At 37.3% G+C, this 13775-nt stretch overlaps 1 protein-coding gene across 2 annotated transcripts in view; it reads left to right on the top strand.

Annotated features, from left to right (window-relative positions):
* The window catches only part of LOC121408165 (WSC domain-containing protein 2-like), a 73892-nt gene extending 60981 nt beyond the window's left edge, over window positions 1-12911 (top strand). For both annotated transcript variants that reach the window (XM_041599515.1, XM_041599516.1), the window contains exons 4-8: window positions 2667-2806; window positions 8494-8671; window positions 9541-9705; window positions 11260-11463; window positions 12335-12911. In XM_041599515.1, coding sequence (XP_041455449.1) covers window positions 2667-2806; window positions 8494-8671; window positions 9541-9705; window positions 11260-11463; window positions 12335-12702 — 1055 coding nt within the window. In that variant the 3' untranslated portion in view covers window positions 12703-12911. The remainder of the gene's footprint in view (window positions 1-2666; window positions 2807-8493; window positions 8672-9540; window positions 9706-11259; window positions 11464-12334) is intronic.
* The last annotated feature ends 864 nt before the right edge of the window (window positions 12912-13775 follow it).

The following is a 13775-nucleotide window of genomic DNA, read 5'->3' as shown; positions in this document are numbered from 1 at the left end:
TATTTCATTTAATCCTAGATTAACTTTGATGAAATCTACTTCGCTGTCTTACTGAAATTAGTTTTTTATTCATATCGTAAGCCCACGTCGTAAACAGCCGAACATCTTAATAAGATGATGCAGAGAGTTGTATTGCTTCGAAGAGATAGGGGTATTGACTTAAGATGGTATTTTCTTGGATATAGTTAGTCCCATGTTGCGCATCGCCCATCCGTCCACTGGAAGGTTCTTTACCTTGCATTAATGCACACCCCTGTTATACTTTTAGCTCTGAAGGAGCACTATCGATCGCAATAATGGCAAAGATAAGTTGATTATGGAAATGGTTAGGAGTGTGACTGAGGTATATCTGGGAGATAGTCTGAGGGAAGCAATTATTACAATTTACACTGGGGATTGCAGGGGGAGGGGGTTTCTCGAGAAGGTAGGAATTGATTAGTGGTAGTGATGATGATGATTATCGTTGATGAATAGCGATGAAGGAGGAGATGAGGAGATGGTGGCTGCGGCAGTGGTGGTGACGATAATATGTCTACCCGACACCCCTTAGTTGTCGTCTAACGCTACTTCGTGTTCGAACCCCCCCCCCTCATATTGTGATATTCATTAAAATGAAAAACACTGCATACTGTATAAAGAATTTTAAAAAGGCTCACCTCATTTCATTACGAATCCATTTTCCCCATTGGAATATTGAAACTCGTCAGGTGACACCAACACCCATGGTCATGTGATCTTTCACACGGGACCATAACACTCGACCATCATGTCCATCACACATTCATGGTATGGCAATGTGGGTGATGAAACTCATCCTCCATATCGTCTAAATGTTATGGAATTCGTGGTTTTATAACATTGCGTTATAAAAACATCGTTGAAAGTAATATTCTAAGGTGTATTATGCCACACAAGTTTGATAAGGGCTTGCCAAAACTAATGATTAAACAGTGAGTTGTAAAAGAAAAACAACAGCGCACACAGATAAGGCATACTTTTGGTTAAACGCTGGGATATCATCAAATATTCTATCGATCATGTCGATAGTTGAAAGCCGTTTCCTGACAAAAAATAATGATATGATATTCAATCATACTGAATGTTATTCGCAAGGGGAGCTCTGTCCTTTTAAACGACAGGCATGGGGAGGTAGTCATTAGAAACAAATGTGCTGGCAAGTTTAATAGTAGAACATACTTCTGTCTTTTTTACACAGACCTTCCCTTCCTGTTCTTTTAACTCTGCCAAGTTTCGAATGGGAAATTGATTTATTCAGACAACGTTGAACATACTTAAAGTAAACACATTTGAAGAAAGACATCAATTTAAAGATGTCCCAAATCGTAAGTTTTCCACGTTTTCTGGAGGTAGATATTAAGAAAATTGAGAAAAGGGGCTGTTTCATTTCGTTTAAAAAAATAAAAATGTTAAAATATAGGAAATGATATAGGAAATGATTTGAAATCTGCAATATTTCTATTCTCTAGAAATCTACATTGGTTTAAAATGAATAGACTAGAATACGTTCACCAAAAGATGGACAACGCTACACATAATTACCCTCATGGAGTACTTTTACCCAATATTTTTTTAGAGTGTATAAGAATTTAAAGACCATCCCTCCGCCGAATTAGATTAGATTTTTCAATCATAATCTCGAAACCGCACTTTCGTTGATAGGTTTAATTCAATATTCATAGGAAATATGGGCATGATGGGCGTAAACCAACGTAGATATACACGGATTGTGGTTTAGCAAACGATATTCTAGGTCTAAGTAATTTGACAGCAACATTGGGGAGGGGGGGGGGGTAAAATGGCGACCATGCAGCGTATTCAATTTATGTCTATAGCCTATATGAATTAAGAAGCAGTTTTGATGTTGGAGCTCGGGACGTTTGCCAGGATGTTTTAGACTGTGAAATTACTCTCTATATATTGCCCGTTTCCTTAATCTGTCCCATGAAATTTGTTAAGAGTAATTTAGCTCCTTTCCGACATGCCTCATGTGGGCCTCTGAAATCAGGCCACGCCAAATTATAACCGACGCAGTATAATTTTAGCAGATTTCGTTTCTGAATACGAATAATACTGGAATCTGAAATTGCACTCTCGAAATTGTTTATCAACTGCACCTATCTCGATTGCAATATGTGTCAAATAAGATGATGAGTCAATAACATGATGATGCACAATTTTTGAGGAAGCATTTTTTTTAAACATTCGGGTACTTCTTAAAGTTTACGAGCGAGTGGAGCGAGTAAGCATAGTAAATTTATTCTTTTTTTTAAATTATCAATGTTCTAGATTTTGCCTGCTTTGAGAAAACAATGACTACCAAAATGCACTTTGCACAAAGAGTCTTAGTTCTTAATTTTTGTTCAACAATAAATTTATGAAATTTATGTGGAGTTCTTCTTTATTATTTATTTTCTTCTAATTTGACACAGAATGGCATTCAACAAAAGAGCGGGTGTGTGGAGCCGGGTTATGTGCTTCAAAATGTAATGAAAGGTCCTTAACCTAGATTCCGGCATTTCGGGACACAGGACGGTGATAATTTTTCTTCTTTTTATTTTCGATATTCACTGTACACTTAACAAATTTATTCTTCTAAGTGAACATATCTATTTTCATGACAACTCTTTTTTTTCTTTCATTCGCAGAGGAAGGTCCAATGAAGGGTTTTCGCGATGGTTATAGATGCTGCGCAGAACGACCGGCCGATTATTCTTCTTTTACGAAATACATGGATGAGAGCGATAAAATGACAACTTCGATTTGTATATCGGTCTGTGAGAAACAAGTAAGTATTTATATATTTTAATCAAATTGATGATGATGAGATGATCATGATCATTAACATCAGAAACGGATACGGGAATCCGTAAAAGTGGGAGGGCGAAGGAAGTTGGTCGATTTCTTCTGATTTTTTTTTAGCAAGCGAAGAGAAAAGTGTTGTTACGTAATAAAGGAAGGTTCCAACGTAAAGAGGCTGCTGGAAGGAACACAGTGTTACCTGTCGTATCTTATAGTGTGCCAACCGTGCGGCAACAATTCAAAATCTTCACACTGTTAACATCCTCGACTTCAAGTTTAGATTTGTGCATCTCATCTTGACATAATAAACACAGCTTCTCATATTCGGGGAGTTACAATGTTTTAAGGTTTAATATTTCCGCCATTTACCCCTTTATTCATTTTTATTTTTATTTGCGATTGTACATCAATTTCAGAATATAGTCTATTCTGTCACTTTCGTTTCTGAACCATAATGCGGAATACTGTGGGCTAATTTGAATAAGTTACAGCTATCTACCTACATCTACCCCCAATAAAACTGACCCATTCTAAACGCTCGAGTAATAACTTGATTATTTTATCCCAGATGAATCAGTATACAAGTTAATTTTGAACCAATTTTTATAGCAATCCACACACTCTAAAAGCACTAAGTAAAAATTGACCCAATATTGGATAGAAAGGGAAACATGCATGATTGCTGGATATTTCTTACCCCATATTTGGCTATTTCAACGCAACATTACGTGAAATTTACAAATTATTGGATATCTTTTTACCCAACCAACATGCATGTTCCCATTTTTACCCAATATTGGGTAAACCTTTTTTTTCATAGAGTGCAGAATTCATCATGATATCAATATTACAGATTGCCATTTCGCTGAATACCGCATCATTCTCGTCAACCTACACAGTGGCGTACCTTGGGTTACGGCATTGGGAGGGGGGGGGGGGGCACCAGCAACATTTCTTAGTCACTTAGCGCGCTAAGTTGCTAGGTATACTGACCTATTAGAGACATTTTAAGGACAGTGCCATTAAACGGATATGTTTGACACGTATTGAATTTTTTTTATATTCAGACCTAAAAGAGGACATTATAAGCAATCTTTTTAATCATGATACGTATACCTGTCTCGCTAAACAAACAATGCGAGCGCGAGCTGAAATTTTCATATATATTGACCCCAAACACGCACATTTTAAGGACTATATTTTAGGAATCCATTAAGAGTAAACATTTCTCACCATAATCATTTAATGCGAGTGCCAAGCGCTTGCCGATTTCGTTAGAATTACATCTAAACACATGAAGCACTTTTTGTAGTCATTTTAATCATTATTATACACATCTCACTAATCAAATATTGCGAGCGCGAAGCGCGAGCTGAAAATTTAGGAAATTCAGACCTGAAGAGGCGCATTCTATGGCTTGTTTGTAGGAATTCACGAAGACCATACGTATTTCACTAACCGAAAGATGCGAGCGCGAAGTGCGAGCTGAAAATTTGTGATATTCAGATTAGATAAAGGGACATTTTAAGGACTAAATTTAGGAATTCATGAATAGCAGACATAATCACCAATCCACTAATGCGAACGTAAGCACGGACAGGGAATGTTTTATATTAAGACCTTAAAATGGGGCAATCAATTTAAGTAGTCATGAAAAAGAAGCATATGTCACTACATAAAACAATAATAACAAGAATGTGCGAGGAAATATATTTGGTGTATATTGACTTGAAAACGGGAGGGTTTAGTACAACAGGATTATATATCTCCTAAAACAGACAATTCGAGCACCGGGAACAATGATATAAGCCCTGGGCAAATTATTTTTCATAAAGTTATGAAAAAAATGTGTCTTATGTAATATAACATTACATAATTTTAATTGAAATTATAATGAACAATGATTTCTTCTTCCCCGCTTCGTTTCTCTTCCTTTCTCCCTGTTTTTTTTCTTTTCCCCGTTTTTCCCCAGCCGACGGGGGGGGGGGGGGCACGTGCCCCCATGCCTCCCCCGATATTACGCCGCTGAACCTACAACATATTATTAAGTATCTAAAGGATCAATTAACATATAAGGTTGTCGGTCTCCTTGGTTATAATCATAGAGAAATAACCAAAAGGGAATTGTTTCCAAGAATCGGATCATTTTTTTTGCTTTTTTCAAATTTTACTATACAGATTAAATCAGAAAAAGTCGAATGAATTAGGGTCATTGTTAGGAATATTATGACCAATAAATTATGAAGGGCTAAAGCCCTATCATGCCTTTGGGCCCTTTGAGTTGGATATAATGAGCCAACTTCAGTACATTGAATCTGGGTCGATCGCTACAAGGTTTGATTCTCATCTACTCATCGAGCCTTGAATGTTTAATTTCGCTTATTGAGTTCCAAATGCTACCCACGCTGCAATTATCGCAATTTCAAGTGAACGGTTTAGAATTTGCCTGGCATGACATTTCAGTGATAATCTCTTATCTAACAGTAGTCATGGTAGTATGTAACACTATAACTGGAAATCCCAGGGGGGCAGGGAGGACGCGTCCCCCATACCCAAAATAGTAGGGGGACACAATATCGATTGCCCCCTAATAATTTTGGTCTTTTATGATGGAAAGAAATACATCATTAAAATCGAAATAATATATATATTTTGGAGGAGATTACCTTTTTTGCCCCCCTCCTATTGGCGGAGCAATAAAAAATGGAAAAAGTGGGAAGAAAGAAAAAAGAAGAGGAAATATAAGAGGAGGGAGAAGAGTGAATAAAATAAGGTCAGGGGAAGACTTGAAAAATGATTTGAAAATATATTTCATGTCACTATATTTGATTTCGCTCGCGCTTCGCGCTCGCATAGCCTGTTCAATGAAATACATATCTTGATCAATAGGCTAATATGTTGCTTAAAATATCAAGTTTTAAAATATACAATGCATATTTCAGCTCGGACATCGAGCTTTCATTATCTTGTTTGATTTACAAATTGATTATTAAGTGCTCTGTAAAATGTCCGCTTTATTGTGTGAATGTCATTTGCAGCTTTTTGCGCTGTGCGCTCGCATTATTTGATTTGCCAAGTATGCCTACATATTGTCTTGGTTTATTCCATAAGATTCTTTATATATTAATTCTATAACAAATTACTTAAAATCTCCTTTTATGACAGTTTATCAAAAGTTTCGTCTCGCGATTTGCGTTAGCATTATTGTTGAAAATATATCAACTCATAAGTCCTATTCATGATTGCAAGAGTGCTTAAAATATCCAGTTTTCAGGCCTCTTTGTCAACAAATTTCACTCACTCATTAGGCTTATAACATTAAGAAATACGATTGATAAAATTTTAATGAATTCTTAATAACATAATTTTCCCTTTTTAGAGAGAAATATCGACAAGTTTTATATCGCGCTTAGGAAGAGGAATAGGGGGATAGTCATCATTTTCATATGATGACAAAATGTTCTTAGGCCTAGAATGTCCAGGTCTCATTTAAAAAAAAAAAAAAAAATTAGCTGGCGCTTCGCACTCGCATCATTTATTAAGTGCTATCCATTTCCACTTCACAATTTCCCTACACAGTGCTTTAGATAGTGCTTAGATTCACCCTTTTCATATTGGAATAGCAAGTATTTTCCGCTCACGCTTCGCGCTCACATTATTGATTTTCATGATAAAAAATGAAATGTGTTCAGAATGCCCAGATTCTGCCTAACTCTAAAACACGCGTACACATGTTTATTGAGATACGCAGCTTGATCTTCATTTAATCCGGTTTCAGATCAGAATATCAAAAATTTTCTGCTCGGGCTTTGCATTCGCATTATCAATGTATATAGGAAAAGACCAGATTTCCCATCTTTTCTCATGATTTAGGAAACATGAATAAAGTGTGTCCCATTTTTAGGTCTGAAATGTCAATTTTTCCGCTCGCGCTTCGCGCTCGCATTAATTGTTTGATTTTATACCTATACCGTTAATGGTTACAAAAAGTGCTTAGAATGTAATTTTTTGTAGGTCGGAATGTCAAAAGAATTTCAGCTCGCGCTTCGTGCTCGCATTATTTAGTAGTTGAAATATGTATCGTCTTAATGCAAAACGTCCTTAACAAGTCCCTTTCCGATCAAGCCTGAACCACGTGCAGTAATTATTTAGTAACATGTGCATCTTGTTCAGGTATACAAACGTTGCCCAGAATATTCAATTTTCAGGACTAAATACATGAAATTCAAAAAAAATTCAGCTCGCGCTTCGCGCTTGCACTATTTAAAAGGGCTTATGAGATTATTATACATTTTGATGTTGTTTTTCTAAGATTAAAGCTAAGAAATGACTGTTGGGACATCGGCGTTTTGCTCCCCCCTTATTATTCACGACCAAGAAAAAAAGAGAAAAGGAAAGGGTGAAATATAGGCCAATTGTTTAACAAAAGTCATGTCAAAATCTATCACAAACTTTGATTTTTGTAATAAAAATTTTGATATTTTTGCTCGCTCGCTTCACTTGCTCGCAACTTATTAATTTTACGTGATACGCCGTATCGAGCCCCCTCAAAATTGTTAGCTCATTTCGCCACTGGGACAACCCCTTCAAAGAAACGAACAAAAATCAACTTTGGGCGGCCGATAGGGGAGAATATGGGTGAAATTTGTTTCGCCCCCCCCCCTATTGGCGGGAGCTGAGTCCGTCCCTGGTCCCCCTTACCTTCGGGAAGAGAATTCCGCCCTTGACTTTGAACATGAAGACCCCCCCCCCCCCAGGACTTTGTTATTTGATTTCTTTTGATATTTCGAACGATTTTGCACACAAATACATCCACGGCTTAACTGTTCTTGACGCTGCGGCCATCCTCCGTCCCTCTCATACAAACCATGGCAATTTGCACAAAATATCCAACAGCCACTTCTCACAGTACAGTATTTTAGAGGCGCACACTGTATAGTTAATGGTTAGTTTTAATTTAGTTAAGTATTTGTTGTTGTTATTTTGGTCATTCATATGTCAGCCCCCCCCGTGCGCCTTGACACATCCTATCATAATTATCTTGATTTTTTCAATTAATTAGTACAATTGAGTCTTAATGATAACTCCATGGTATGATGTAGTGAAACACAGTATATGAATTAGTAGGAGTAGTGGTGGTAGTAGTGGTAGTAGAAGTAGTAGTGGTAGTAGTAGTAGTGGTAGTAGTAGTAGTAGTAGTAGTAGTAGTAGTAGTGGTAGTGGTAGTAGTAGTAGTAGTAGTAGTAGTAGTAGTAGTAGTAGTAGTAGTAGTAGTAGTAGTAGTAGTAGTGGTAGTAGTGGTAGTAGTGGTAGTAGTGGTAGTAGTGGTAGTAGTGGTAGTAGTGGTAGTAGTGGTAGTAGTGGTAGTAGTGGTAGTAGTAGTAGTAGTAGTAGTAGTAGTAGTAGTAGTAGTAGTATTTCTAATAGTAGTAGTAGAAGAAGTAATTGTGGTAAAAAGTAGTAATAGTATATTTCAACCTATCCATTAATCTTGTCACCTTGGTTGTATATCTCCGTTGATTTATTGTATCAATTAATAAATGTTTATACAACTATACGGAATATTTTTACTATTCGTTATCATTTTCTCATTTCTTCCCTTTTTGTTTGTTTCTTTTCTATCTCTCTATCTTGTCTCTATTGACCAACCTCTTTCACTGATTCTCTCCGTAGTCTATGCCTCTTGCAGCACTATTTCGCGGCTCCCAGTGTCACTGCGGCTACCTCACTCATAATTACACTTTACGCCATACCGTTGAGCCCAGCGAATGTCAGGAGCCGTGTGCAGGCGATTCCAATGTGTTTTGTGGCGGGAAAAACTACTATGCAATCTACCAGACAGGAGTCGAAGGTAGAGATTTTTTTTCCATTAATCTCAAATGCTAAAACATTAATTCATTCAATTAAACAATAGTGTATAATTATTCATAAATGTTTTTGTCAATCATTGTTTTTATTTCTTTTATATTTTGTTATATTTTCCTACATTATTTATATTATATTTTCATTATTGATTTGATGAATTATTTCCCAATATATCATACATTAAAAATATTTATATCAATTCATTAATTTATTGATTGAGTAAGTTTGTATCTTTTGAATTGATAATTTATATATTTCATTACTCAGTTTAATTAGGCCTATATCTTTATTCATTTATTACTATCAAGAATACCATTATGGACGAATATTAATAATAATTATTTTATTTGGTTAATAGTCACTTCTTTCGTTATGTAGTGGGAATATTTCTCCTCTTTCATATTCCTCTTTCCATACACCTATTGACATACTAATTTGTAGCGTATCTGGCAATTCCCGTGTGGGCAACCATGTTCTGAGAAATAAAACATAAAAGAAAGAGAGAGAGAGAAAAATCAGAATCATGTTAGAAGGGAGGCGGCACCATGCCCCCCCCCCCCTCCTGGTGGGTGTTTCATAAAGCTGTTCATAAGTTAAGAGCGACTTTACGAACGACTGATGATCCTGTCTTGTGGTAATGATCCTGTCTTGTGGTAATGATAAATAGATTGGCGATGGTTTACCGCGTAATAAAGGATCACCAGTCGTTCTGAAAGTTGCTCTTAACTTACGAACAGCTTTATGAAACGGCCCCCTGGAATGCTATTGAGACCCATGGTATCATGGTATAGACTTTCCTGTTGTGAAAATACACCCTCAACGTTTTTTTTTTTTTCATTTTCATATACCTCACAGATTCAAGATGTACCAATATAGTAATGGGCAAGGAGAGGACGTTTCCACTGATAACTTTAGCAAGTTTTCCTGGATCTGGGAACACTTGGGTTCGGTATCTAGTTGAGCGATCGACGGGTATCTTCACCGGGAGCTACTATGACGACGGAGACCTCTATAGGAAAGGTGTGTGTTATGCAAAGAAATGACAATCAATCGTAAACTTCCCCAAGTCTTGCAAATTAAGTACCAATTCACCACATATTGTCTGACTGCTTCTTCCATTTCACAAGACAAATTGATATCAATTGATATCAATCAGCTTCCCCAAATCTTGCAAATTAAGTACCAATTCACCATTGATTGTCTGACTGCTTCTTCCATTTCACAAGACAAATTGATATTTTTGTATTTGGAATTTTCAATTGCATGGTTCTCTGTCGTAACAGTTGCGACTGTTCTAAAGTTCAGTTCAAATTGTTCCCCAAAATACAACAACAGTCGTGAATACGTCGTTTTGACCAAGCCGCGAGCTAACTATTGAAGGGACAGTGCATTGTCTCCTATATAGATGAATAATTATGGCATAGATGGCTTTCCTTAGATGGCAGTGATTGGATCGATCACAGGTTTGTGTAAGATGATGCCTACCAATATCATCATGCACCTTTTCTTTTCATTAAACACTTTTGTCACACACGCCAATGTTTCTCTCACCAATAAACCCTATACTGTAGTTATGCTGCATTTTTATCGGGGAATTTTGATAAAGAGGTATTAAGCGCTATTATAAGTAAGTAGAATCATTATTATCATACTACTCATATCTACCCAAGATTTCTGTCAATTCCCCCTACCTTTTAGCAGATGACCATACTGGATTCTGTTTGTTGAAATATAATCATCAACCATTATCCTTTCCTCTTGAGACCTTTTAATACATCCATCACAATGTGACCCGCCACTGTATAGACCTATTCTTGCTATAGCAGAGTATGATCAAGGACCAGATTAGCTCTTTTGCATTTAGAAAGTAATTTAATATGATACTACTTCTACATCTACCAAAGATCTTTGCCAACCCACTCTCACTGTCTCTCCTATTCTTTCCCTGTCTCCTTCTCTTTTTGCTATTCATCCACTCTCCTTCACCTAATGGTCGTCTCTTTTCGTTCTCCCTCGATCCCAAAGTTTATTATCCTCGTGCATAATACTACGTTTACGTCTACTGTACCAAAGATCATTGCCAACCCCTCCTCTCTCTTTATTTCTCTTTCACTGTTTCTCCATCTGCTCCCTCCCTCCCACTTTCCATCCCTCTCCTTCTTCTCCTCCATTACCACTTCTTCCCCTGTCTTCCTTCCCATCCAATAACTTCCTCATTCCTCACAAATGCTATACTCTCATGTTTGCTTCACGCTTTCATAACCGCCATCAGGCGTTTCTTATTTGATCTTATTTTCTAATAATTGTGGAGCACCTGGGGAGCAATTTCATTAACAAATTGGTTGCTGACTCTTTTTATAATCTACTGAAATCATTGCATTGGCTCAGAGCAAATTTGTCAGCGAAAAGTACTGTTAAGATGCCTGATGAAACTCTCCTGGACTTGCATATCTGACAGACGGCATTAAACAGGTATCTACTAATATTACGTATTATCATAATTGTTTTTTATTATTGTTGTTTTACTTATTTTCATGGAACTTGTTGAGGGTGGAATTATTTTCTCCTCCTTAGGGTTCCTTGGTGAGAGGGAGAACTGGAGAAAAGGCAACACAATCGCCGTGAAGACACATCGATTTGATGAAGAGCACATCTCATCGTTTGATGGCGCTATACTGATCATCCGAAACCCTTACAAAGCCATCATCTCCGAACACAACCGGAAGTTTGGTGGCCACACGGGGTTCGCCAGCGAGAAGCACTACACACAGGGGACGGGTGAGGAATTTGAAGAGCCTGCTTTTCCTGCGGATAGGTTGTTAAAAAGGAGGTCCTGTAGAGAGAAGAGTCACCACCTATGTGACAGAAAAGAATATATAGGGGCAGTGGAGCAAGGAAATAGTGATGTTGTGACGCATCTGGATCATTTAACTAAAATACCTTGAGAAAATAATGGTCCTTGGGTCATATTCATTTATTCCCCTTTTTCGACCTCGACCGTCAAATAATATTGATGAAGCAAATATAACTCGTGGTGATATGTTGTTTTTTTTTTTGCTTTGACACGAAAAACGAGAGAGCTCAATAAAATTGGCGATCCCTGAATTTATTATCTCTTCTTCAAAACGTGCTATTTTGTGTGTGAAATGCCCATGAATGATAATATATTTTTAAAGAGTTTTGTTGTATGATGGTTCAAGAAATAGCCTAGGTTGACCATCAGAAAGATGTATTTAAAAAAGAAAGGTCGATACACTCTCATTTTTTTTAAATATTGATAATTTTGATGTTCACTACCTAAGCCACTGGATAAGCAATGATATACTATTGAAAGCCTCAGTTGACTTCCTCTTACCGCTATGGTTTTGGTTCGAGTGTTTTCTCACATTCCATGTCTCTCGCGATCTTATTTCAGGTGTGCAAAATTTGTAAGAAAATTGTACTTTATGTGTTCATTTTATGGAAAGTCACACACTCCTTCCTTCTGATGTGATATAACCAATTTCAGTTGCTTTTGATTGTGAAAACATTCTTAAGAAATCAGTTTCTTTTGCCCTTCCCTTTACGGAATCTTGGATGGGCTCTTGACCTATTTTGACAGTAGACACGGATTGATGATGGAATATATCTTTGTGTTCTTTTTTTTCAGAATGGATTGACTTTGTGGCCGGTAAGTCAAGGACCTGGACCAACACAGCCCTGAACTTCCTTCAATTCAGCAAGAAGATACTTGTCATCCATTATGAGGACCTCAGGAAGGATCCGTACGACTCGCTCATCAAGATGTCCCAGTTCTTAGGCCAACCACCCAACGAGGAACGAATACTCTGCACTCTGAGCTCACCGGACGGCAAGTTCAAGCGCCGGGAGAGCACCCGGCAGAAACTCAGCTTTGACCCCTACACGGACGAGATGCGAGAGATCCTCTCACTGTATATCAAGAGCGTCGATATGGCGCTGAAACTGAAAAACCAAAGTAAATTGCCAGAAGATTACAACCCCCATCTTAGATTATGATATTGAAGGGAATACAGAAAAAATGGACCGGAAGTCACATGAGTTTTCACTTTAAACCACCACATGATCATGGTGATGAAGCTGAAAGAACTAAGAATTAAAATGATGGACAAAGGAACCACAGGAGCGACAATGGGGAATATTCATAGACATTCACAAGCTTCTGGTATTTTTTTAAATCTTTTTGCTGCTCATGGAAATGGTTGGTTAGACCATGGACCTATCACACAATAATAGGTCCATGGTTAGACCAGAGACGTGAGAGAGAGATGGTGAGACCATGTATATCATGTTTAAAGCATGATGATGCCCCATGTTTACTGCTTTGTGTGTTCTTAAGATTTTTTTTTTTACAAAGAGTTAAATCCGACTTAGAGTCCTGGTGGGTGTTTCATAAAGCTGTTCGTAAGATACGAATGACTTAACGCACGACTGGTAACCCTTTCTCATGCCAAGTGATATCCCTGACTAAGTAATTGAGTCAGGACCTAAGATCATGTTCCAGTCGTGCGTAAAGTTGTGCGTAACTTTACGATCAGCTTTATGAAACACCCACCTGGGTGAGGTGGTCTAGTGTATGACGACATTAAAATCTTAATATCGTTGACGATTATACAAGGTAGCGCACGTCTCTTGAGCTTTTTCTGACCAATGAGCGGTTGGCCCAATAGGAATTTAAAGGGTGTCAAAACAGTCGAATGTCGGTTAAGCCCTCTCTCGGTCTTAGTCTTCTTTTTCTGCAATTCTCCCAATCACATGTACACAAATTTCGTGAATTGCTAATTAGTGATTCACGTTCAAAAATGTGTATTTGTCTCAAAGCAGACGTAAATGGCGTTGCCTGTATTTGTCAGCTTACACTCCCTTTAAGTGCAATTTTAAACCAAATTTAATTCTTTGTCGGGAAAAAAGGCTCAGGTCTTGATGGTAGTGGGTATTGCAAACAAACACGTCTTTCTGTAGTAATTATTTATGAATTTAAAATGTTTATGAGAATCAAAGATTTTATACTTGAAATGTTCTGTTTAATTTTGATTCAAATGAAATATTGAAGTTGATGTCAGTTTGTTTCA

Source organism: Lytechinus variegatus, chromosome 2 (assembly GCF_018143015.1).
Source record: "Lytechinus variegatus isolate NC3 chromosome 2, Lvar_3.0, whole genome shotgun sequence".
NCBI classification, from domain to species: Eukaryota; Metazoa; Echinodermata; class Echinoidea; order Temnopleuroida; family Toxopneustidae; genus Lytechinus; species Lytechinus variegatus.
This window is presented reverse-complemented; position numbering and strand designations above follow the sequence as displayed.